The sequence below is a fragment of the Cnephaeus nilssonii genome (genome assembly GCF_951640355.1).
Source record: "Cnephaeus nilssonii genome assembly, chromosome: 9".
In the NCBI taxonomy this organism is placed as follows: domain Eukaryota; kingdom Metazoa; phylum Chordata; class Mammalia; order Chiroptera; family Vespertilionidae; genus Cnephaeus; species Cnephaeus nilssonii.
This window is the reverse complement of record NC_137080.1, coordinates 56,448,797-56,474,014: the sequence shown is the minus strand read 5'-3', so window position 1 is coordinate 56,474,014 and position 25,218 is coordinate 56,448,797. Positions and strand designations below refer to the sequence as shown.

Genomic DNA, 25,218 nt, shown 5'->3' with positions numbered 1-25,218 from the left:
TTATTTTTTATTCTTAGAACATCCTTATAATTAAGTAGTCCCTTATATTAGCTACCAGGTCGTGTGTGTGTGTGTGTGTGTGTGTGTGTGTGTGTGTGTGTTTTAATGGCTTCATTTATTTGCTGGACAACAACAGCCAGCTGAGACTTTACCAGGAGGAAAGCCAAAGATGGTTTACTTCCATTCTACTCTAAGTTAGGAAGATCAGTCGTCCAAGGGGAGAAGAAATGAGAGCAGGATAACGAGAAAATTTCAAAATAATTCATCCTGAGAAGAGAAACATGCTCAAGTTCTTTCTAATGTCTATGAGCACTGTGAAGCTTAAAGCATGCTGACTACTTACACACTTCGCTCCTACCTGTTGAACTATGCACTTAATAAGAGTCAATTCTGTTTGATCACAGACCTATTTATGCCACTTATACATGCTATACTAGTTACATAATTTAAATAGTATGTAATCCAAAGAAATATGTGTTGTTGCTATTCCTCTAAAAACTAAAGATTTCAGACTAGATGAAAGCTAGTTGGAATGAAAATCACTGGTGGGATATGGGATATATAACTATAGAACACTGGGGAGAGGGAGAAAAAGAAAAAAAATCTAGAAAAATTCTGGTATCAGATTGTTTCAACAGTGTCCAATTTTTCATTTCATTTTAAAGAAACCTGGAAATTGTAGATGACGAATTTTTGATGGCTTAAGAAAAAAATGCTACACAGATAGACCATATGCTGGGTCACAGGCAAAGTCTCTTCAAATTCAAGAAGATAGAAATTATATCAAGCATCTTCTCAGATCACAGTGGCATAAAACTGGAAATCAACTACAATAAATACAATCCAAAGAAATCAAACACATGGAGACTAAACAGCATGCTATTAAACAAGGACTGGGTCACCAGAGAGATCAAGGAAGAAATAAAAAACATCATGGCAACAAATGACAATGAAAACACAACAATCCAAAATCTATGGGACACAGCGAAAGCAGTCTTGAGAGGGAAGTTCATAGCTCTACAGGCCTATTGCAAAAAACAAGAAACAATGGTAATAAATTACTTAACCCTACAACTCAAAGAGCTAGAAAAAGAGCAGCAAGAAAAACCCAGTGTAACCAGAAGGAAGGAAATAACAAAGATCAGAGCGGAGATAAATGACATAGAGACCAAAGAAACAATACATAAGATCAACAAAACCAAGAGCTGGTTCTTTGAAAGGATAAACAAGATTGATGAACCTCTAGCCAGGCTCACCAAGAAGCAAAGAGAGAGGACCCAAATAAACAAAATCAGAAATGAAAGAGGTGAAATAACAACAGACCCCGCTGAGATACAAAGGATTGTTACAAAATACTACGAACAACTCTATTCCAACAAACTGGACAATCTGGAGGAAATGGACATATTCCTAGAAAAATATAACCTTCCAAAAATCAATCAAGAAGAATCTAAACAGCTCAATAGGCCAATAACTATGGACGAAATTGAAGCAGTCATCAAAAAGCTTCCAGCAAACAAAAGCCCGGGGCCAGATGGCTTCACAGGAGAGTTTTACCAAACATTCAAGGAAGAACTAAAACCTATCCTCCTCAGACTATTCCAAAAAATTCAAGTGGAAGGAACACTTCCAAGCTCCTTCTATGAAGCCAGCATCACCCTAATACCAAAACCAGATAAAGACAACACAATGAAAGAGAATTACAGACCAATATCCCTCATGAACATAGATGCCAAAATCCTCAACAAAATTCTAGCAAATCGGCTCCAGCAGTACATCAGAAAGATCATACACCATGACCAAGTAGGATTTATCCCAGGAATGCAAGGATGGTACAATATCCGCAAATCAATAAACGTGATACATCACATAAACAAGTTGAAAGATAAAAATCACATAGTCATATCAATTGATGCAGAAAAAGCATTTGACAAAATCCAACACCCTTTCTTGATAAAAGCTCTCAACAAGGTGGGAATAGACGGCTCATACCTCAACATAATAAAAGCTATATATGATAAACCCACAGCAAACATCATACTCAATGGACAAAAACTAAAGACATTTCCCCTAAGAACAGGAACAAGACAGGGATGCCCACTCTCACCACTCCTGTTTGACATAGTACTGGAAGTATTAGCCATTGCAATTAGACAAGAAGAAGAAATAAAAGGCATCCAGATTGGAAAAGAACAAGTAAAGCTGTCTTTATTTGCAGACGACATGATATTGTACATAAAAAATCCGAAAGACTCCGTCAAAAAACTCATAGACTTAATAAATGAATTCGGCAATGTAGCAGGATACAAAATTAACGCCAAGAAATCTATGGCCTTTCTATACACCAATAGTGAACTTACAGACAGAGAGACTAAAAAGGCAATCCCATTTACCATCACACCAAAAAAATTAAGATACCTAGGAATAAACTTAACTAAGGAGGTAAAAGACCTATACACGGAAAACTACAGGACACTGAAAAAAGAGATAGAGGAAGACGTAAACAGATGGAAGAACATACCATGTTCATGGATTGGTAGAATCAACATCATTAAAATGTCCATACTACCCAAAGCAATCTATAGATTCAATGCACTCCCCATTAAAATACCAACGGCATATTTCACAGACCTTGAAAGAACTCTCCAAAAATTCATCTGGAATAAAAAAAGACCCCGAATAGCCACAGCAATCCTGAGAAAGAAGAATAAAGTAGGAGGGATCTCAATACCAGATTTCAAGCTGTATTACAAAGCCACTGTTCTCAAAACAGCCTGGTACTGGCACAAGAACAGACATATAGATCAATGGAACAGAATAGAGAATCCAGATATTGACCCAAACCACTATGCTCAATTAATATTTGACAAAGGAGGCATGAACATACAATGGAATAAAGACAGTCTCTTCAATAAATGGTGTTGGGAAAATTGGACAGATACATGCAAAAAAATGAAGCTTGATCACCAACTTACGCCATACACAAAAATAAACTCAAAATGGATACAGGACTTAAACATAAGACGGGAAACCATAAAAATACTAGAGCAATCCACAGGCAGCAAAATGTCAGACATATGCCAAAAGAAATTCTTCACTGACACTGCCCCTAGGGCAATGGAAGCTAAAGAGAAAATTAACAAATGGGACTACATCAAAATAAAAAGCTTTTTCACAGCAAAAGAAACCATCAACAAAACAACAAGAAGGCCCACTGCATGGGAGAACATATTTGCAAATGGCATCACTGATAAAGGTTTAATCTCCAACATCTACAGGCAGCTTATACAACTTAATAAAAGGAAGATAAATGATCCAATAAAAAAATGGGCAACAGACCTAAATAGAATCTTTTCAAAAGAAGACAGAAGGAAGGCCAAGAGACACATGAAAACATGCTCAACGTCACTAATTATCCGAGAGATGCAAATCAAAACAACAATGCGGTACCATCTCACACCTGTCAGAATGGCTATCATCAACAAATCAACAAACGACAAGTGTTGGCGAGGATGCGGAGAAAAAGGAACCCTCGTGCACTGCTGGTGGGATTGCAGACTGGTGCAGCCACTGTGGAGAACAGTATGGAGTTTCCTCAAAAAACTGAAAATGGAACTCCCATTTGACCCAGTAATCCCACTCCTGGGAATATATCCGAAGAAACTAGAAACACCAATTAGAAAGGATATATGCACCCCTATGTTCATAGCAGCACAATTCACCATAGCTAAGATTTGGAAACAGCCTAGGTGCCCGTCAGCAGATGACTGGATCAGAAAACTGTGGTACATCTACACAATGGAATACTATGCTGCCATAAAAAAGAAGGAATTCTCATCATTTGCAGCAACCTGGGAGGAATTGGAGAACATTATGTTAAGTGAAATAAGTCAGTCAATGAAAGAAAAATACCACATGATCTCACTCATTTATGGATAATAAAGAACATTATAAACTTGAACAAAAAGATAGATACAGAGACAGTAAAGCATCAAACAGACTGTCAAATTACAAGGGGAAGGTTAGGGAGAGGTGGGGGAGATAAGAGACCAACCGAAGGACTTGTATGCATGCATATAAGCATAACCAATGGATGCAAAACCCTGGGGGGTGGGGGCATATATGGGAGTGGGGTGTGGGGAGGGCAATGGTAAGATATGTACACATATAATACCTTAATAAAAAATTGAAAAAAAAAAAAAAAGAAAAAAAAAAAAAAGAAAAAAATGCTACACAACAGTGGAGTCATATTCAACAGAAAGATATTGGTTCCATAATAGAATACTAGTAAATTAATGAACATTTGCATGTTTTAAATTAAAATATTTAAGATGCAAATGTATCATTTTTTAATCATTTCCTTTTTCTTTGATTCCCCAGTCAACCATGAGTCTCATAAAAGGGCAATTACAATATGGAAGACATTTAATTTAGAATTCCAGAGGACAGAGCTGAGAACAAGAAAGACTAATTTTAGTTTAATATAAGGGAAAATGTTCCCTTTCAAATTAGAAAATGATGCCCCACTAGCATTATTCAAGCTGCCGAACCTGTTACAAATATTAAGAAGTTATTCTTTCAACATACATTTTATAAAAGTTTACTATGAACCTGGCATTCTGCTGACAAAAATATTAATACCGTATTTTCCGGCGTATAAGACGACTTTTTAACCCAGGAAAATCTTCTATACGCCTAGTCGTCTTATACGCCGGAAAATACAGTACATACAGTCTCTTCTCTCAAGGTACTTACGTTCTAGTAGGAGATACAGACCTATAAACAAATAATAAAATCATCCTACATAATAAAATGGTAATATGTAAATTACCATCACTCCGCTACGCCCACGATTGGGCCAGCAGGAGGCGCAGGGGGCGGGACTCAGGGTGGCCGGGGTAGCTGATTGGGCCAGAAGGACGCTGTACCGGGGTAGCTGATTGGGCCAGAAGCAGCGTCTGTACCATGGCTGCTGGAGGCTGCCGGAGGCTTTCGGAAGGCCTGGGGTGCCTGCGGACAGCCAGCCGGACAGGTCCCCCGCGATCAAAGGCCAAAGCGGGGGACCTGGCCGCCTGTCTGCTCCGGCGCAAGGCCTTTCGAAAGCCTCCGCAGCGCCGGAGGCTTTCGGAAGGCCTGGGGCGCCGGCGGACAGCCAGCCGGACAGGTCCCCCGCGATCAAAGGCCAAAGCGGGGGACCTGGCCGCCTGTCTGCTCCGGCGCAAGGCCTTTCGAAAGCCTCCGCAGCGCCGGAGGCTTTCGGAAGGCCTGGGGCGCCTGCGGACAGCCAGCCGGACAGGTCCCCCGCGATCAAAGGCCAAAGCGGGGGACCTGGCCGCCTGTCTGCTCCGGCGCAAGGCCTTTCGAAAGCCTCCGCAGCGCCGGAGGCTTTCGGAAGGCCTGGGGCGCCGGCGGACAGCCAGCCGGACAGGTCCCCCGCGATCAAAGGCCAAAGCGGGGGACCTGGCCGCCTGTCTGCTCCGGCGCAAGGCCTTTCGAAAGCCTCCGCAGCGCCGGAGGCTTTCGGAAGGCCTGGGGCGCCTGCGGACAGCCAGCCGGACAGGTCCCCCGCGATCAAAGGCCAAAGCGGGGGACCTGGCCGCCTGTCTGCTCCGGCGCAAGGCCTTTCGAAAGCCTCCGCAGCGCCGGAGGCTTTCGGAAGGCCTGGGGCACCGGCGGACAGCCCGCTGGTGCACCAGGTGCATGATTAAATCATGCACTGGGCCTCTAGTCATATAATAAATGTGCATAACAGAGTAGTTGTTCTAAATTCTTATAGGGTAGAGGGGACAGCTCAAACTCCTTTGAACATTTGATGAAAGCTTTATAGCCCCTTCAAACATACATTCCCACATACACATAACTGATGTATTACTTTAGAGCAGTGGTTCTCAACCTTTCTAATGCCACGACCCTTTAATACAGTTCCTCATGTTGTGGTGACCCCCAACCATAAAATTATTTTCGTTGCTACTTCATAACTGTAATTTTGCTACTGTTAAGAATCGTCATGTAAATATCTGTGTTTTCCGATGGTCTTAGGCTCTACAGCAGCGGTTCTCAACCTGTGGGTCGCGACCCACAGGTTGAAACCGCTAGCAGGGTCTCCTAAGACCATCGGAAAACACAGATATTTACATTACAATTCTTAACAGTAGCAAAATTACAGTTATGAAGTAGCAACGAAAATAATTTTATGGTTGGGGGTCACCACAACATGAGGAACTGTATTAAAGGGTCGTGGCATTAGAAAGGTTGAGAACCACTGCTTTAGAGGATTCATTTATGGATTCACAAAACCAATCCCTGAACTCAGGGCAATATGTACAAAGTGTTAGAGGGGTAGAGTATACATGGACTTCAGAGAAGAAGGAACATCTGAGCTGACATCTGAAGGATAAATAGGGGTTCTCTAGGCAGTGGAAGTAATGAAGGGCATCACTGGGTGGAGGAAACAATATGAAGATGGCACCATATCTGTTTAACTCACCACTGCATTCCTCGTGTCGGGCACAGTGCCTGACTCATAGTGTAAGCTCTTAAATGTTTGTTCAAGGAATGAGCAAGCATATTTTGATAACTTTAATATGTGAGGTCCCTGCCTGGGTCTGTTGCATACTGAGATGAAAGAGTTAACAAATCTTTTCCTTGCCTTCTTGAGAATCTGACCTTTGGTTTAACCACCTAGTTCTGTTCCTCTGGAAACCAAGTAGATGGTAGGCATCAATTATATTGCTAGGCAACACTGCTCATGCTAAAAAATGATCCCTGATTGGTATCTTGCATTAAGACTGGCAGGAAATATGAATGAGCTGTAAAAATCTGATGAGCAGGCCACACGTTGGACTTCCCCGAATGCAGTCCTTTGTGAGCAACTACGATATGGATCTTGACCTTTGTATCTAGAGCCATGCACACGAGCAGTCTACAGTCCCCATACAGGTATATGAGCTGTCACTTGTTTGAACTGCTGCAAGACTCCTGCTCAGAGGAACTCCTGATGCTGCCCTGGTGGCAAGAAATGTGGCCTGTGGTGGTGTTGAGTCTGAATGTGTAAACTTGTAAGACCTCTGGTGGGCACTACATACAGCTTTTCCATCCCACTACATACAGCTTTTCCATCTAATGCTTCCTACAACTCTGTGAGAAAAGAATCTGCATTCTTCAGAGAGGGGAAGGTATTTCTGATGTTTTAAAAGAACAAAACTTTTAAGAACAATTGATGTATTTTAATCACAGCTGTACTGAAAACCTAAACTCTAATCTGATCTACTCCCCAGAACTTTCACAACAAAATAGATACCTTTTTTTCTCACAGTCGTTTTAAGGTAAAAATGGGCAGAAGCTCAGAAAAAGGGTGAAATGATCTCTTAAATCTTCTCTCAGCTTAAGATTCTAAGATGTAGAGCAACATGTTTCTAATAAATTAAAATTTCCTAATTTTTAAAAACTTATCTTTATTGTTGAAAGTATTATAGATGCCCTTCCCACCCCATATTTTATTCCCTTGACCCCTTCCACTCCACACCCACCCCTCCCAGACCTTCACTACACTATCGTTTGTATCCATGGGCTATGCATTTGCATGGGCTATATTGTTAATCTCTCCCCACCCCCCACCCCCACCTTCCCTCTGAGATCCCACTGTCTATTCCATGCTTCTATCTCTGGATATATTTTATTCATCAGTTTATTTTGTTCATTAGATTCCACATATGAGTGAGATCATGTGATACTTATCTTTATCTGAGTAGCTTATTTCACTTAGCACAATAATCTCCAGGTCCCTCCATGCTGTCTCAAAGGGTAAGAGATACTTCTTTTTTATAGACATATAGTATTCCATGGTGTAAATGTACCACAGCTCTTTTATCCACTCATCTACTGATGGGCACTTAGACTATTTCCAGATCTTAGCTATTGGAAATTGTGCTTCTATGAAGAGAGGGGTGCATATATTCTTTCTGATTGGTATTTCAGGTTTCTTAGGATATATTCCTAAAAGTGGGATCACTGGGTCAAATGGCGGTTGCATTTTTAATTTTTTGAGGGAACTCCATACTGTTTTCCATAGTGGCTGCACCAGTCTGCATTCCCACCAGTAGTGCAAGAGGGTTCCTTTTTCTCCACATCCTCGCCAGAACTTATCATTTGTTGATGACAGCCATTCTGACAGGTGTGGGGTGATATCTCATAGTCCTTTTGATTTGCATCTCTGAGGATTAGTGACTGTGAGCATTTTTTCATGTCTCTTGGCCTTCTGTATGTCCACTTTGAAGAAGAAAAACTAAAAAAACAATCCCATTTAGCATTGTAACAAAAAATTAAGAAACTTAGGAATAAACTTAACCAAGGAGGTAAAAGACCTGTACTTGGAAAACTACAGGATGTTGAAAAAAGAGAGGAAGATATAAACAAGTGGAAGAATATACTGTGTTCATAGATTGATAAAATCAACATCATTAATATGTCCATAGTACCCAAAGCAGTCTATAGATTCAATGCAATCCCTATTAAAATACCAATGGCATATTTTCAGGGTTAATTATTTTTAATGCATCTTAAGCATAAGCTTTTGGAAAAAATAAATTAAAATAGATACTTTTAATCAAAACTGATTAATGATTATTTAAAACTTAAACATACAGACCAGAAAATGAAATGTCCTTTAACTTCAGAATCAACCATTAATCAGTGAAAATAACAATGGTAACACCATAATTAGACTGGACGTCCTTCTGGACGACCTTCTGGACAAAGCCAGGCTGCTAGAGAAGCCCGGGTCCTGGGTGCCTGCCGGCTGCTGGAGGGAAGCCCAGGCCTCAGGTGCCGGCAGCCGGGGGAAGGAAGGCCTACTCTTGCACGAATTTTGTGCATCGGGCCTCTAGTGTTTCAATAAAGTCCATTCTACACGTTTCCTTCTAGAGTTTTAATGCCCTCATGAGCTGCTGGGCTGACACCTAGCTCTGCTGGTGCAGGTGAAATGGGGAGGGCCTCTCCAGAGACCTCAGGAGACCTCTCAAATGGACTGAAAATCAAAAGACATATGTTTGAAAGTCTGGCCAACTGATGTAATTCAAGTCTGACATGAATTTATTTCTCAAAAAAATAAATTCCAAATGCAATGACCATTTAGCTGTTTCTGAGACTATTCACAAAGAAGTAAATTTTGTTATTATTGCTGCTTTATATTAAGGCCCACGAGTCTCAACAAGAACATAATAAAAAATTGTTTATATTCAGACAATTTTTATAGTAAAACTCTGCTGAACTAGTAAAAATGCAAATTGGACATTTTCTTGTAAAGAAGCAAGGCAGGATTTATTTTCAAATACCAAAACAAATGGCTAAGAGCATGTACTCCTAAATGAAGAAAAAAGACTACTACTATACTTAGCAGATTTCCAGTGCCCTAGTACTAATAAGTATTAAAGCCATTAATGAGTCTTAATAGGTTAAACAGTCCTCTGCACCTTACTTCTATCATTTGCTTGACAAGAAAAAAAAAAAAGGAACAGCATTAGTCTTGCAGTATCCAAATTACACAAATCACAGAACCCAGGTACAACTTTATGAGGTTCACTAATCACAGATGAGGAAACTGAAACCCAGAGAATTAAACTGACTTGTTCCCAGATGATAAGGTGAGCCAGTACAGCAGACCTTAGGTCTGCTCCACGGCTCCTATTAGAGGGGTTCCCAGTGCAGATAAATCAACATATTCCAAGGTGCTTTCTTGGTAAAGATGTCTACAATTAGTTACTTTTGATTATAGCACTTTCAAGCCTCTTTTGAAATACCTTTGGTTTTATTTTCTACATAACAAGAACAGAAGATGCCCTTATCACTGTGTAAAACAGATAATTGGGGGGAGGGGGGCATGATGAGAAGACCACTGGGCTTAATACACACAGTCCACATGAAATCCTTGTACAGATACTGGAGGAATCACGTTTTTCCATAAAACAAAGTCATAGGGCATACTGCCTAAGAGTAAAATGTAACCTAACGTGAGGCAAGGACTAAGTCAAATAAAAAGGGAGAAAGGTGGATCATTTCCCTGGCACACCTAAAAAAATGCAGTGTAGTGAACTAAAAAGGTTTAAAAAACTAAACAAGGAAATTTACTAGTTTGCGGATAAGACCAATTATGGAAAAGTGAGTGGAAGGAGTCTATAGAACCAATAAAAAAGAGTGTTTTGAGCATTAATATTCTATGTGTGACATCCTTTAACTCTCTTCACAAATTTGGAAAATAGGCCTCATTATGTCTACTTAAGAAAAAGCTGACTTCTGGGTATCTGCCCCCAAATTTTAAAAACATATATTCATGTACCCCTCTGTTCATTACAGCATTAGTCGTGATAGCCAAGACATGGAAACAACCTAAGTGTGCTTGGATGGACAATTTCATAAAGGAGATGTGGTCCACACGTACAATGGAATACTACTCAGACATAAGAAAGGATAAAATACTGCCATTTGCGACAACATGGGTGGATCTTGAAAGTATCATGTTAAAGAGTCAGACAGAAAAGGACAAGAACCACATATAAACCACTCATATGTGGATATAAAACAGAAAACAACAAATGAACAAACTCATAGACACATACAGCGGTATGAAGGGGACTAGAGGATAAAGAGGGTAATGGTGACAGAGGGAGATTAGACTATGGGTGGTGAGCGTACAATGCAATATACAGGTGATGCATTACAGAATTGTACACTTTAAACCTATAATGTTAATTAAAAAAAGAAGCTGAGGAGATATGGACAGGTTCCCCAGCTACTAAGTGGTGAAGCTGGAGTTCAAACCCTGGTCCCACTCTCCCACTCTCACTTCCACACTACAGGGCCTCCTAGTGGTCAGGATTAGGGAGAGTAAATACAGTCTTTCAGCGTTAGCCTCTCTAAACCCTTCTAGTTCCCAATCCCACAGTTGTAAAAATAGGATTGACACAAAACAGAAGGTGCAGTTCTTGAATAGGAAAATGGGGACTACAGATAAAGGTTTCTCATATCCATCACCCTTTTCCAATGAAATATCAGCCAATAATGAATGAATATAACCTTTACTGTAAGCAGCACCAGGAAATACTGTTACACTGAATTTCACTTGTTCCTGCTGTAACTACTGGTCACCTCATTGTTGTACAGGCATGCATGTTTAGGAAACTTTACATGGAAATTAAACCAAAGCCTGAAGTAGATGAGACAAGGAAAACTTTCTTGGTTAACCTACAATATAAACGGGGATCCTCTGACCCTCTCAGGCTAAGGTGAGCCTATCACGGAGTGCACACTCTGCAGCAACTTCAGCCTCCGCTAATTTGATCAAGAACATTCTCTCCTCTACAGATTGAGAATCACCTCATTTCTCACCCAAGGTAATCATTCAGAGGATGCTCCCTTCACAACCTCCCATTTCCACCAAGGTAACTTTCTGCTATCTCATCTACCTGGGGCACTGCCAGGAATCATAAAGCAAGCAAGAGAGGATGGCAGAAGGCCAAAATAAACACCCTAGCGTTTATTTAATTCAACCCAGCAAGAATTTATTGAAAGTGCACTATTCACCAGGCATGATGCCCGATGCTGGAGATCTTGGTGATGATGATGGTAGGAATAATTACAGCAGCAGCTAACCACATACTGCTTAACATGTCCCAAACTTGGTTATAAACACTTAAATTCATTGGCTCCTCCCGACAACCCTACGCGGTAGCTCCTGTTGTTATCTATGTGTTTGTAATAAGGATATTGAGGCATGGAGTGGTTAAGTAACTAGCCCAGGGTCACATCCAGGAAATGGTGTATGTGAGCCCAGACTGTCTGGTTTCTGAGTCTGTACTACTTGCCACTTGAGTACACTGCACTCTAAATATGAGTAGGGCTAAGGGATATAGGGGTCAATAAGACTATCCTCACCCCCAGAGCCTACAGTTTAATCAGGAAGACAGGGAAATAAATCTCAGAGGGAGATTATAGTAGACTATGGGTGGTGAGCAGGGAAGGCTCCCAGCAGTAGATGACCTGTCAGCTGAATTCAGGAGTGAACCTGAGGGAGATAAGGGCATGGGGTACATTCCACAGGAGACAGCAGCTCTCACTAAGCCAGCGAGGGTGGAGAAAAGCATGGTGAGTCGGGGGACGCAGGCTGATCACTAGAGCTGTGCACAGAATGTGTGTAAATAACGGTGTGTTGTTTTGGGGACAAAGAAAGGAAGTTGAGGGTGGAAAGGTAAATAGAAGCAAACTCATAAAGGATCTAGCACAGCATGCTAACGTCTTACGGAATTTATCTTGGAAGATGTGGAAGGGTTTGAACAGGGGAGCCAGCTGCATTTGGGAACAATCACTCAATAGGGTAGAAATGTTCAGTAGAGGGTGAACCTGGAGGAAGGCTAAGCAGATAGGAAGCTGGCAACAAGTGCTATTAAGTGAGAGGACAGTAGCTTCGAAGGGGGTGGTGGCACTGGGGTGGAGGAATGTGGACCTGTAAGAAATGCGGGGAAGGAAGTAGCAAAAGTAGCTGGTGAGTGACTATATATGGGGAACAGGGAGGAAGCCAGAGACAACACCAGGAATCTACCTTGAGGATACAGTAGAGGTTTGCATGCCCTCAGACAAGGAGCCCTGGAAGAGGAGCAGGGTGTCTTGGAGGAAATGCACCAAAGAACTCTAAATTCTTTTTTAAAATAATGTTAACAAGTGTAAGGTTTTCATTTGTCTTTCCTGTGTATGAGTGATCAGAAGCTGAAAATTCAGGGGGAAGGGTTTTTGCCCAGGAAACAAGGAAGCTGACAGGAGGAAGGGAGCAGATGGGGAAATGATTCAACGAGACAACTTGGGAATGCAAAGGTACAGCAAAGAGCGGGGTAATCACAGCACACCGCAAGAACAGGTTAAAAGGTTAACCTGATCATCAAGAAAAGGTTAATTTGTGTTCTCTATATGCTGTTTTAATAAGCAGGGAAATAGGAACTGGATTTCAGACAGGCACTAATAGGAATAGTTCAAATAAAAAGTTGTGTTGCAAAACCTTCTTTTGTAGTCACTTAATGTGGAAAACCTCATTCACCAACATGATGGATAAAACATGCAATAGGTCCCAAGTCTGTTTTTATAACAGAGATGCTTCAGTGATCAACACTCTTCCACCAAGATAACCAAGCCTTCCCCGCTCAAAGCCAGCATCCTATTGTTCCCCCTGGTCGGCCTGAGAAAACTTAACTGCTCTGTGACTGCTGGCGAGTTTTATGGCTGTTGTTCAAAGTGACATTAAGCTGGCTCTCATTTTAAGGTCACACACTGTTCCCTTGGTGATTACTTCAAAAATTCTGATAGAAAAGAGAAAAGCATTGCCAGGCACAGAATTAATCAATGTTAGACGCATTCTTTACCTGTCCCTTATTATGACTTCACCGCAGGATTGGCAATAAAATGTGCAGCAGTCTTGGGCTTCTGAGCTTTGATTAAACATTGAAGTCAGCTCTAAAGGAAATCAATGACACAGAAATCTTAGAGGTTTGGGACAAATATGTTAACATATTTATAAGAGTGTAACAGCCACAATAAATTACCATCAATAAATACTGTTCATGATGCACCCAGAAGTACACATTTAATTAGTATTATCTGATGACTCAACCAGAAGTAAATATTGTGAAGTGTTTTAAAAAACAACAGATTTTGCTTGTTCCGGAGCTAGGTATTGCCCAGATTGTTCATATAACACACTGTTATTTCTCTCATTCTATAAACACCAACATTAAAGATGAAGAAAAGGGGGCTATTTCTTTCATATCAAGCTAACTACACAGAACTTCACCATCCTCAGCTTTCTTCTGCTACGTCTGAGGTATAGTTTTTCATCATTGTGACTGCTAGTGAATAAAGCTTTTACATTTAAGTTTAATTTTATTTAAATAAGATTTATGTCCACTCTGGCATATTACCAGTATGTACAAACAAAATGAATCTTGAAACTGGTCTATTGGACAGGTTCCTGAGAATGGAATGGCTCCTAAGAAGAATTCAATCTTCTAAAAGCAAAACTCAATTTCTGATTAAAGCTATGGAAAAACATATATTTCCTACATTATGTGAAATGCAGCATAAGGCAGTATGTTCTCTGTTTCCTTTATTTTATTCATGAAGAAAAAAATTTTTCATTCCCTCCTCCCCAGAAAAAAAACCCACAAAAATGTGTCATATTGAAAAAATATAAAGAAATGAGGTCATGTCCATAAGAATCAAGCAATTTAAATTTTGTTTAGGTTACTTTGTATGTATGGTAAGATTAAGTAGACCTAGGTAAGATATCCAAAATATTCTTTTCAGAACTAGTAAACAAATTTTCAGTGAAATACTCCCCTCTGCTGGTCACCCAGCATGATCCTTTAGCTCAGGTTCAAGTCAGAACTTTCGGATACAGGGCATCCTGGGAGAGCACTACCACTTGGAAATAAACCTAATTCTTGTGCTATATCAGATTTGTGTTCCATGTCAAGGTTATGATCTGACCTAAGTTACATTCAAAATAATAAACAATATGTTTACTATAGTCCCTAGAAGAAAGTTCTTACAATAGGAAAGTTGACTTTTTAAAAACCCCATGTCACCACTGAATGCTAAGAATTTCAAAACTCTCTCTCTACAATATATTCCGACTGATTCAAGCTTACATCAGTATGCATCTACCTAGTATTTATTCATTCAGTACCTATTATGAGCAAAGCTCTAAAGCAATTAAGTATTGAGGACTATTTCACATACCTTTTCATGCACCACAGAACAAGCTTTTGAAAGCTTTCCTTTTCAGATATTTGAGTAAAATATGTTTTAGAAATGTAAAGAAACAGGAGACCAATGAATGCAAACTATATGCAAAACAACACATAGCAGTCAATTTATTTTGTCCTCTAGTCAAAACTAAACAATAATGCTTGCTGATTTAAAATTTTTTTTAAATAGTTCAAGTTTTGCTAATTGCATATTAACTGTTACAAAATATGGGTAGGTGATAAACCAATTCTGATTCTGAAAGGTCTCCTTACCCCCTAAGTATGGGCCCTAAAATCATGTTCCCAGAAAACTAACAGTAGATCTGAAAACACCCCACTATGCTGTTTCCCAAGTCGCAGACAGACAAAAACTTCCTGCTGTGGCTGCTGTTATCGTTCATCACTGCTACAGAGAAGGTGATGACCGGACAAGGAAGGGCCAGACTCCCCGGCTTCTTCCCTGACACTTCCTCTGCCTACATTAAGTACACTTGGGAGTGTTAGTGTGTTTCCCATCTTGGTGACCCACTCTTCTTTCCACGAATAGTCCGACAGTCATTCTTAGTGTTTATCTTATACCATTTAAGCCCCGTGACATTTCTTTTCCCTCCCTCTTATCCCTAAAACCAACTCTGCCCAACTCAGACTGGTTATTCATCAACCCAGGACACGAGCAAAATTACTCTCCAGCAAATAAAGAGCGAAACTCGCTCTCTATCTTCTATACCCTTTCAAAATCCAGCAAAAAGACTCAGGGGAACTGAAATACGCTCCCATCTCTTAAACGGCTCTTCAAAACCATCTGCCAGACCCCACCTCTGGCTCCATGCCGTTCGGATGAAAGGCTGAGTAAAAATGAAGCAGCAGTGAAATCTAAGAGTACAGCTGGGAGAAATGAAATCCCTCTCAGATAATGAGCATATATCAGTCTGTGACAGCCTCTGTGCTCCATTTTAACATCATTTTAATCCTCAAAAGTATATTACTTACATGGTAATAAATGTAATAAACCAATAATTTTATTCAATAAATTATTCTGAGAAACACTTCTACTATCTTACTGAATCAATGTGCCAGTAACAAATACTGGAAATATGACAGGCATAGCAACATTCAAAATTAAATTATGTATCATACTCAATTTCAGAATCTTCGTATGTACTGTTCTATTTAGAAATGTCTCTACGTGGATGGGATTTCCATCATTCAGTTCTCTGGTCAAATATCGCCTCCTCCGAGTGGCCTTCCCCATCAACTCTCCACCCAACCCCAGTCACTCCCTAGCCCAGTGGTCGGCAAACTCATTAGTCAACAGAGCAGCAAACAGAGGCTCACGAGCCGCATGCGGCTCTTTGGCCCCTTGAGTGTGGCTCTTCCACAAAATACCACGGCCTGGGCCAGTCTATTTTGAAGAAATGGCATTAGAAGAAGTTTAAGTTTAAAAAATTGGGCTCTCAAAAGAAATTTCAATTGTTGTACTGTTGATATTTGGCTCTGCTGACTAATGAGTTTGCCGACCACTGACCTAGAGCAATTCCTAGCTCATAGTATAAGGCAATGTTCACTGAATTAATGAATTGCTATGTAACGCTTTAAAATAAACTACATCTTGCAAAAACCATCTTACTTCACTTTCATATCAGCTCTGTGAGCCAGGTAATTTTACAATTAAAGAGACAAAGCAGGGGTATATGGAAAATCTTTGCGAACTTCTTCTCAATTTTGTTGTGAACCTAAAACTACTCTAAAAAGTAAGTGTATTAGGAAGAAACAAAAACCACTAAAAAAATCCAAAAGAAACAAAAGCTCAGAAAGCTTATGTGATACGTTTAACTGCATGTAGCTGATAAATGGCAGAGCTGGCTAAGACCCTTGAGTGGTCAGCAAACTGCGGCTTGAGAGCCACATGCGGCTCACTTGCCGCTCTGTTGACTAATGAGTTTGCCGACCACTGCCCTAGATCTTCTCCACTCCCAGCTCCTTCCATGCCGCTGATGAGCAGTTATTTCCACCTGGGAAAATTCAACTTTTTAAGGGAAAAATCACCTTTGATTTGTAGTGAAAAAGTTAATGCAGAAACAGGAGTGCTAGCATTGCTTACGTGTGCTGAATTCCGCCCACGCCTGGAGCCGCAGGTGTAGTCCATCTCCAGCCACATACTGCAGTCCACGGCTAGAGGAAGGCACAAGCCTGACCTCTGCTGGAAGGCAGATCTCTGTGCAGCCTCCAGGGGTTTTCACCTGGAGCGAGGATGGAGTTATGGAAATATCCATGGGCATACCTCCTTCTTTGGGCTCTCTGGTAATTAAAAATAAAACACACAACAATTATTTCTCATCGCTGAAAACCACATGATGAAAGAAACAAAAACGGCCAATGATCTCTCTGTTCCTCTTCAGTAAAGGCCCTAAAGTTAACTATCCCAGAAAAATAATAGTGAGCCAATCATTAAAAAAAAAAGTCTATGCTAGGTTTAGACCAGGTCAGAGAGCACTTTACACTATTACTGTAACATGAAAGCTCTGTTATTTTATGCTTGCTTCTTTTTTATGGTAATGATGCACTTTAAAATGTGCACTTTTTCCAATGATAATAATTGTGAGTCCAGAGAGAGGAAAACCAAGATGGTGGCATAGGTGAACACCTAAACTGCTGCCTCGCACAACAATTTCAAAACTACAGCTAAAAGACGGAACAGACATCATCCAGAACCACAGGAAAGCTGGCTGAGTGGAAATTCTACAACTAGAAGGAAAGAGAGGGGCACACGGAGACTCAGAGGAGCTGCAAAAGGCTGAGGTACAGAGACACGCGCAGAGAGGACTGGCGGCTGAGTGTCTGGCTGGCTTTCTCTAGCGGGAGGGAGACGGAAGCTCCCGAATGCAATGAACCCCAGTTCCAACTGTACTGAACCCCAGTTCCAAGCGAGACCCTGGGGACCCAGACTCATACGGGGGGAGTCTGGACTGCCGGGAAAAGAGAGGAGCGCACGGAAACTCAGGGGAGCCACGAAAGGCAGAGGTCTGGAGGCACGCGCGCAACTGTACGCAGAGAGGACTGCAGCGTTTACCGAGGGAAACTGAGACCCAGGGGCCGCATAGGGCAGGGCTGACGGGAAGCCAAGGCTGTCTGCTCAGCCCTGAAACTCCACCCCATCCAAGCTGAGCACAGAGGCTTTTGCAAGTCTTGTCTCATAAAGCTGTCTCCAGCACAGAAGTTCTCCTGACGTAGACACAACTAATACTCACAGCCAATTGGCCTGGAGGTCAATTCCTCCCAGTGATACCAACAACATTCAAGACATAACTACAACAAGGCTATACACACAGTCCACAAAGGGGTGCACCAAGAGTGTCCACCTCAGGTAACTGGGGAGGCCGAGCCACTGGCCCATATAGGACACCTAGCACACAAAGCTACCCTACCAACTCAGGGAAGCAGCGAAAATGCGGAGACAAAGAAACAGATCACAAACGAAAGAAATGGAGGAAAACAAACGACTGGAGATAGAGTTCAAAACCACGGTTATAAGGTTTTTCAAGAATTTCCTAGAAAAGGCCGATAAATTTAGCAAGACCCTCGAGGATATGAGAGAGACCCTCGAGGATATGGAAAAGGACCAACTAGAAATTAAACATACACTGACTGAAATAAAAAATATTATACAGAGACCCAACAGCAAACTAGAGGAATGCAAGAATCAAGTCAAAAATTTGAAATACAAAGAAGCAAAAATCACTCAACTGGAAAAGCAAAAAGAAAAAAGAATCCAAAAAGTTGAAGATAGTGTAAGAAGCCTCTGGGACAACTTCAAGCGTACCAACATCAGAATTATGGGGGTTCCAGAAGAAGAGAGAGAGCAAGATACTGAAAACCTATTTGAAGAAATAATGACTGAAAACTTCCCCCATCTGGTGAAAAAAAATAGACGTACAAGTCCAGGAAGTGCACAGAACCCCAAACAAAAGGAATCCAAAGAGGACCAAACCAAGACACATCATAATTAAAATGCCAAGAGCAAAAGACAAGAGAGAATATTAAAAGCAGCAAGAGAAAAACAGTTAATTACCTACAAGAGAGCACCCATATGATTGTCAGCTGATTTCTCAACAGAAACTATGCAGGCCAGACGGGAGTGGCAAGAAATAGTCAAAGTGATGAATAGCAAGAACCTACAACCAAGATTACTCTACCCAGCCAAGCTGACATTCAGAATTGAAGGTCAGCTAAAGAGCTTCACAGATAAGAAAAAGCTAAAGGAGTTCATCAACACCAAACCAGTATTATATGAAATGCTGAAAAGTATTCTTTAAGAAGAGGAAGAAGAAAAAGGTAAAGATAAAAATTATGAACAACAAATACATATCTATCAACAAGTGAATCTAAAAATCAAGTGAATTAAAAATCTGATGAACAGAATAAACTGGTGAATATAATAGAATCAGGGGCATAGAAAGGGAGTGGACTGACAACTCTCAGGGGGAAAGGGGTGTGGGGGTGCGGGAAGAGACTGGACAAAAATCGTACACCTATGGATGAGGACAGTGGGGGGGAGGTAAGGGAAGAGGGTGGGATGGGAACCAGGTGGAGGGGAGCTATGGGGGGAAAAAAGAGGAACAACTGTAATAATCTGAACAATAAAGATTTATTAAATTAAAAAAAAAAAGAATATCCAAAAACCCAAATATTTTCCCGGGTCAAAAGTCTGATTTTAAGAAATTATGTTTAAGAAATAATAATCCTCACACTGCCGGTGTGGCTCAGTGGTTGAGCATCAACCCATGAACCAGGAGGTCATGATTTGATTCCTAGCCAAGGCACATGCCTGGGGTGCGGCCTGATCCCTAGTAGGGGACATGCAGAGGGCAGCCGATCAATGGTTCTCTCTCATCATTGATGTTTCTGTCCCTCCCTCTCTCTGAAATCAATAAAAACATATTTTAAAAATCCTCTAAAGCAGAGGTCAGAAAACTTTTTATATAAAAGCCAGATTGTAAATATTTCAGGTTTACAGGCCATATATGGTCTCTGTTGCATATTCTACTTTGTGTTTTTCTTTTTTAACAACCCTTTTAAAAATGTAAAACACTTCTGCTCACAGGCTGAACCAAAACAGGCCGCAGGTTAGATTTGGCTCATGGGCCATAGTTTGACAATCACCACTCTAAAGATACACAATTTTTCCACTTTGCTACTTCAGTGATTGTCAAATTTCCAGTTGGCACTTGGAAGTGCTCCAAGGGATACTACTGGGTTCCTAAGCCCCCACTCCCACCCCATCTCTGGCTTACCACTCTTCCCCTTACCTTCCCTGAAAAAATCAGCCAATTACACAAGGCCAAGTAAGAAAGGCATGTATGTAAGGGTGGGAGAACCACAGTGGCCTGGAGTGTGTCTGAGAAATCCAGCAGGGTGAGGGGGGCATGCACCATACAGCCTGAGAGCTAAGGAGGCCCCTCAGCAGAGCTGTCAGATCCAAAGAGGGGTGAGGCGGAAATCTGGGGGTTGGAGGGCAGCTCAGCATGGGGTTTCAGAGCCTATCTTAGTCAGCTCAAGCAACTATAACAAAACTAGTAGCCCATTGCGCGATATTGCGCAGTAGGCCGCCCTCCGCTTCCGCAGGAGCCGGTGGGAACCGCAGCGTGCCGCCAGGAGCCGCGCTGCTTCCACGGGAGCCGGGAGGGACCCGCGCCGATTCCGCGGGAGGTGGGAGGGACCCGCGCTGCTTCCATGGGAGGCAGGCCCGCCGTCTCCTCTCCGGACCTGCGCTCCGTAGAGGCTACGGGCTGGCCCCCCCTGTCCCTGTCCGCTCCGGCTCCGGGGAGCCGGCCTGAGCCAGGCACGGTGACGAAGCAAGCATTCCGCCAGGCCGCTCACACTGCCCGCTCTCAGCAGCCGCCCCCCTGGGACTGGGGGACTCCAGCAGGGCTGAGGACTGGGCGCCACCATCTTGTGGCTATGGGCGCCGCCATGTTTGTGACGGAGTGATGGTTAATTTGCATATTACCCTTTTATTAGATAGGATACCACATATTAGATGGCTTAAACAACAGGCATTTATTTCTCATAGTTCTGGAGGCTGGGAAGTCCAAGACCAAGGTGCCAGCAAATTAGTTCCTTATTGAGGGCCCTCTTTCTGGCTTGCAGATGGCCCCTTCCCCCCTGGAACCTCAGATGGCAGAAGGAGGAAGCTTTGGTGCCCCTTCTTCTAAAAGCCTGACTCTTATCATGGTGGCTCCACCCTCATGACTTCATCTAAACTTAAGTATCTACCAAAGTCCCCACTCCTAATGCCATCACACTGGGAGCTAGGGTTTCAACCTAGGAATTTTGACGGGACATAAACATTCAGTCCAAGCAGCCTTAGCAGGTGAGGAGAGTGTCAACACTGGGTGGGGGGGAAGGAAGCGGCAAAGGGTGACAGCAAAATATTAGTTATTTGCTGATATATATTCGATATATATCACAAGGAAAATGAAAGCCAGGATTGTCACTATGGGAGGACAGTTACAAAGAGGAAAGGGAGAAAACCAGAATGGATCCTATGGTGGTAGACTAGAATTGGAAATATCAGTGTGAAGTCATGGTTTTCAATGTATATAAACAGACACAGTAATAAATGTAGATGTCCATGTATGTATGTGCATGTATGATATAGATACACATTCATACACACATACACAAACATCACATATGTGTCACACACACACTCACTCTCAGTTCTGTTCACTAGTGGGTTTTGGAGAAGTGACACCCAATTGTAATGAGCACACTCTCTGCCCAGATCTTGTTTTCTAAAGACCATTTTCCACTTAAAAACAAATGAACAAAACAGGATTCCTTGGAAAAATAACTACATGTAAGGCTGGAATAGGAAAAACATGAGATGAGCCTGGAACATCTTGCTGTGCAACAAAGAAGAAATTAATAAATGATAGGGACATGTCAAAAAAGGCATAGAATCAGGCCAGTGTGCTCAGTTGTTGAGAGTCAAGTCGACCCATGAACCAGAAGGTCACGGTTCAATTCCATGTCAGGGCACATATCCAGATTATGGACTCCATCCCCAGGTGGGGACGAGCAGGAGGTAGCTGACCAATGATTCTCTCTCATCATTGATGTTTCTGTCTCTCCTTCTCCATTCCTCACTCTGAAATCAATAAAAAAAAAACACAAAAAAACCCATAAAAAATACATTAAAAGAAGACACAGAAATAATTTTGAAGGGACCACCACTGGTGACATATGGTGTAATTTGACTTAAAAAGTAGCCCACTGAAAAAAAACTATGGGTCCATACTGATGTAAATAAATGAATGAAAAGAAAGGGAAAAAAAAGAAAGAAAAGTCTGATGAGGACCAGGGCATTTACATAGTATCAAAGGATCTCTCCAGTAACACTAATTTTGAAGAGAAAAAGAGTCACTTTATGGTGGAGAAGTCTGGCAGACACCGCTTTAAGTACTCAAGGTTAATGTGAAATTTAATTGAACTGAACCAATCAAAATCACGCGCCATCTGTTAGGTTGTAATGAGAACACAGAATCATCTCTATGACATTACTGCCAAAGATGTATAACCTGAACCTAATTTTGAGGAAACATGAGACAAACCCAAAATGAAAGGATATTCTACAAAATAATTGGGCTGTAATCTTCAAAAGTGTCAGGGTCATGAAAGTTAAGGAAAACTGAAGAACTATACCTTCCAAGGGAAACCTGGCAATGAATGAATTGGATTCCTGTGCTATCACAGATATTATGTAGACAACGGGTAAAACTTGAATGAGGTTTGAGTATAAGACAGTAACCTATTTCCCAATGTTGAGGGTTGCCTGGTGGTAATGTAGGAAAATGTGCTTACTTGTAGAAAATTCACAGTAACATATTCAGGTGTGACAGCAACTTATCTCAAGTTTGCTATCAATCCAAAACAAAGTTTTTGAAACTCTAATTGTAAGCACTTTTTACAACTTGAGGCTTTCTTCACTATCCACTTGTCACATTTTGCTTGAAACTATCCAGTAAGTTCATATCTTGCCCTGAGTACCAGCTCATGTCTCTTCAATGGTGTATAAGACCCAGTGACAGACGAGAGCCAGGTGTAAAAGTTGCAGGCATTTTGCAAACCAGTTGACCTCACTTTGGCAGCTTTTTGACATCATCCATAGTGAAAGTATCTACACCGCAGAAATCAGTAAATGCTGCAAATCTGGGAGGTTTTTGTTTGTGTGGTTGCTTTGTTTTCCTGGAGTGCGGGTTGCTAAATACTCACCGGCCACCACTTATTGCATGACCCTTTATAATGTGTTCCACCAGCCCACCCACATCTCTATGAACTAGGCACCCCTGCATACTCAGAGGAAAACAGTCTTCTACCAGGTATCCTATGGTTCCAAACCATAGTTCTTTCCGTTTATTACTCAAATCTTGCTTTTGCCTTTGGAATAACAATCTGTCTTCCCCACCCCACCCCCCCATCCCTTTTTCTGTTTTATTTTTTTTTCCAGGTGCTTACCTGTATTCAATATAATGTATATTTTGTTTATTTTGTGTGTGTTTTTTCCGCCTAATTCTCACCCACTGCCACCGTTAGACTGTAAATTCAATGAGAAAAAATATTTTTGTCTTTGCTCTTATTACTGTTCACAGCTGTATACCCATACTTAGAATCTGAAGTTTTGGCACTAGAATAGGAATTCAGTAAGTATCTGTGGATTGAAAAATGAATGGCTTAGGTTTATCCCAGGAATGCTAAGATGGCTTGACATAAATAGATTTTTCTAATGCAATTCACAGATGTAAAGATTAAAGCAAAAAAAAAATATATGATCGACACAATACACACAGAAATAATTACAGATAACATAATATCTATTCATGATTAAAAGCCTTAAACTAGGCCCTGGCCGGGTAGCTCAGTTGGTTAGAGAATCGTCCTGATACACCAAGGTTGTGGGTTCAATCCCTGGTTAGGGAACATACAAGAGTCAATTATTGAATGCATAAATAAGTGGAACAACAAACTGATGTCTCTTAAAAAAAATCAATAAATTAAAACACACACACGCACCCTTAAACTAGGAAAAGAACTATGCAATCTACCAAACAGGTTAGCCCAAAATCAGCTTCATCATACTTAAAGATTAAATACTACAAGCATTTCTTTTAAGATTAGGAACAAGAATAAAATTCAATCATATCATGTACATTAACTTTAAATATGTAGACTAAAAATTCCAATTAACATGTAGAAATTGGCCCTAACCGGTTTGGCTCAGTGGATAGAGCGTCGGCCTGTGGACTGAAGGGTCCCAGTTTCGATTCTGGTCGAGGGCATGTACCTTGGTTGCGGGCATATTCCCAGTAGGGGGTGTGCAGGAGGCAGCTGATCGATGTTTCTCTCTCATCGATGTTTCTAGCTCTCTATCCCTCTCCCTTCCTCTCTGTAAAAAATCAATAAAAAATATATTTTTTTAAAAATGTAGAAATTGTCAGAATGAATTTTAAAAACTATACCCAGTATGCTATAAAAATTTTATATATTAAAAAAATTTTTTATATATAAAGAGATAGATTGAGAGTAAAAGTGTAAAAAAGGACATACCATGCAAACAGTATAGTCAACTGATTTCTGAAAAGACACTGAGTTATCTCAATGGGAAAATGACAGTCTTTTTAACTAATGGTGATAAAACAACTGGATATCCTTACAGGGAAAAAAAAAAAATGAATTTGACCCGTGCCTCACTCCAAACACAAAAATGAATTTACCATATTCACAGATCTAAATGTAAAAGCTTAAACTATGTTAACTCCTAAAAAATAAACATAGGAAAATACATCTTTACAAGCCTGAGGTAGACAAGGAGTTCTTAAGATACAAAAACACTAACCATTAAGGAAAAATGCAATAAACTGGATTTCCTTATAATTAAAAATTTCTGTTGATCAAAAAAAACTATTAAGAAAATGAAAAGGTAAGTTACACACTGAGAGAAACTATTTAGATACTCACAACACATAAATGAAAAAAGCGTTTTTCCAGACTATATAAAGAACTTGTCAAATTCAACAATAAGACAGCCTGATTTTTTAATGCCAAAACATTATAAGATACCTTACAAAGGAACATATATGAATAACCAAAGAACAAATAAAAGGTACTCAACATTATTAATCAAGGAAATGCAAATTAAAATGACAGTGAGATACCACTTTATAGCACGAGAATGACTACAATCCAAAAGCCTTACAACACTAAATGCAGATGAGAATGTGAAGCAATTGGAATTCTCTTTTTTTTTTTTTCTGGTGAGAGTGTAAAATGGTACAACCACTTCGGAGGTTGTTTGGCAATTCTCTTAAAGTAAAGCCCACATCTGCCCTATGACCCATCGATTCCACTCTTAGGTAATTACCTGTGAGAAATG

The 25,218-nt window shown here is 40.9% G+C and overlaps 1 protein-coding gene across 3 annotated transcripts in view; it reads right to left on the bottom strand.

Moving 5' to 3' along the window:
- Positions 1-25,218, bottom strand: part of UBE3D (ubiquitin protein ligase E3D) — a 147,197-nt gene that overhangs the window by 120,137 nt on the left and 1,842 nt on the right. For all 3 annotated transcript variants that reach the window (XM_079781509.1, XM_079781511.1, XM_079781510.1), the window contains exons 2-3: positions 16,888-17,084; positions 13,404-13,494 (exon numbers count right to left, since the gene is read on the bottom strand). In XM_079781509.1, coding sequence (XP_079637635.1) covers positions 13,404-13,494; positions 16,888-17,084 — 288 coding nt within the window. The remainder of the gene's footprint in view (positions 1-13,403; positions 13,495-16,887; positions 17,085-25,218) is intronic.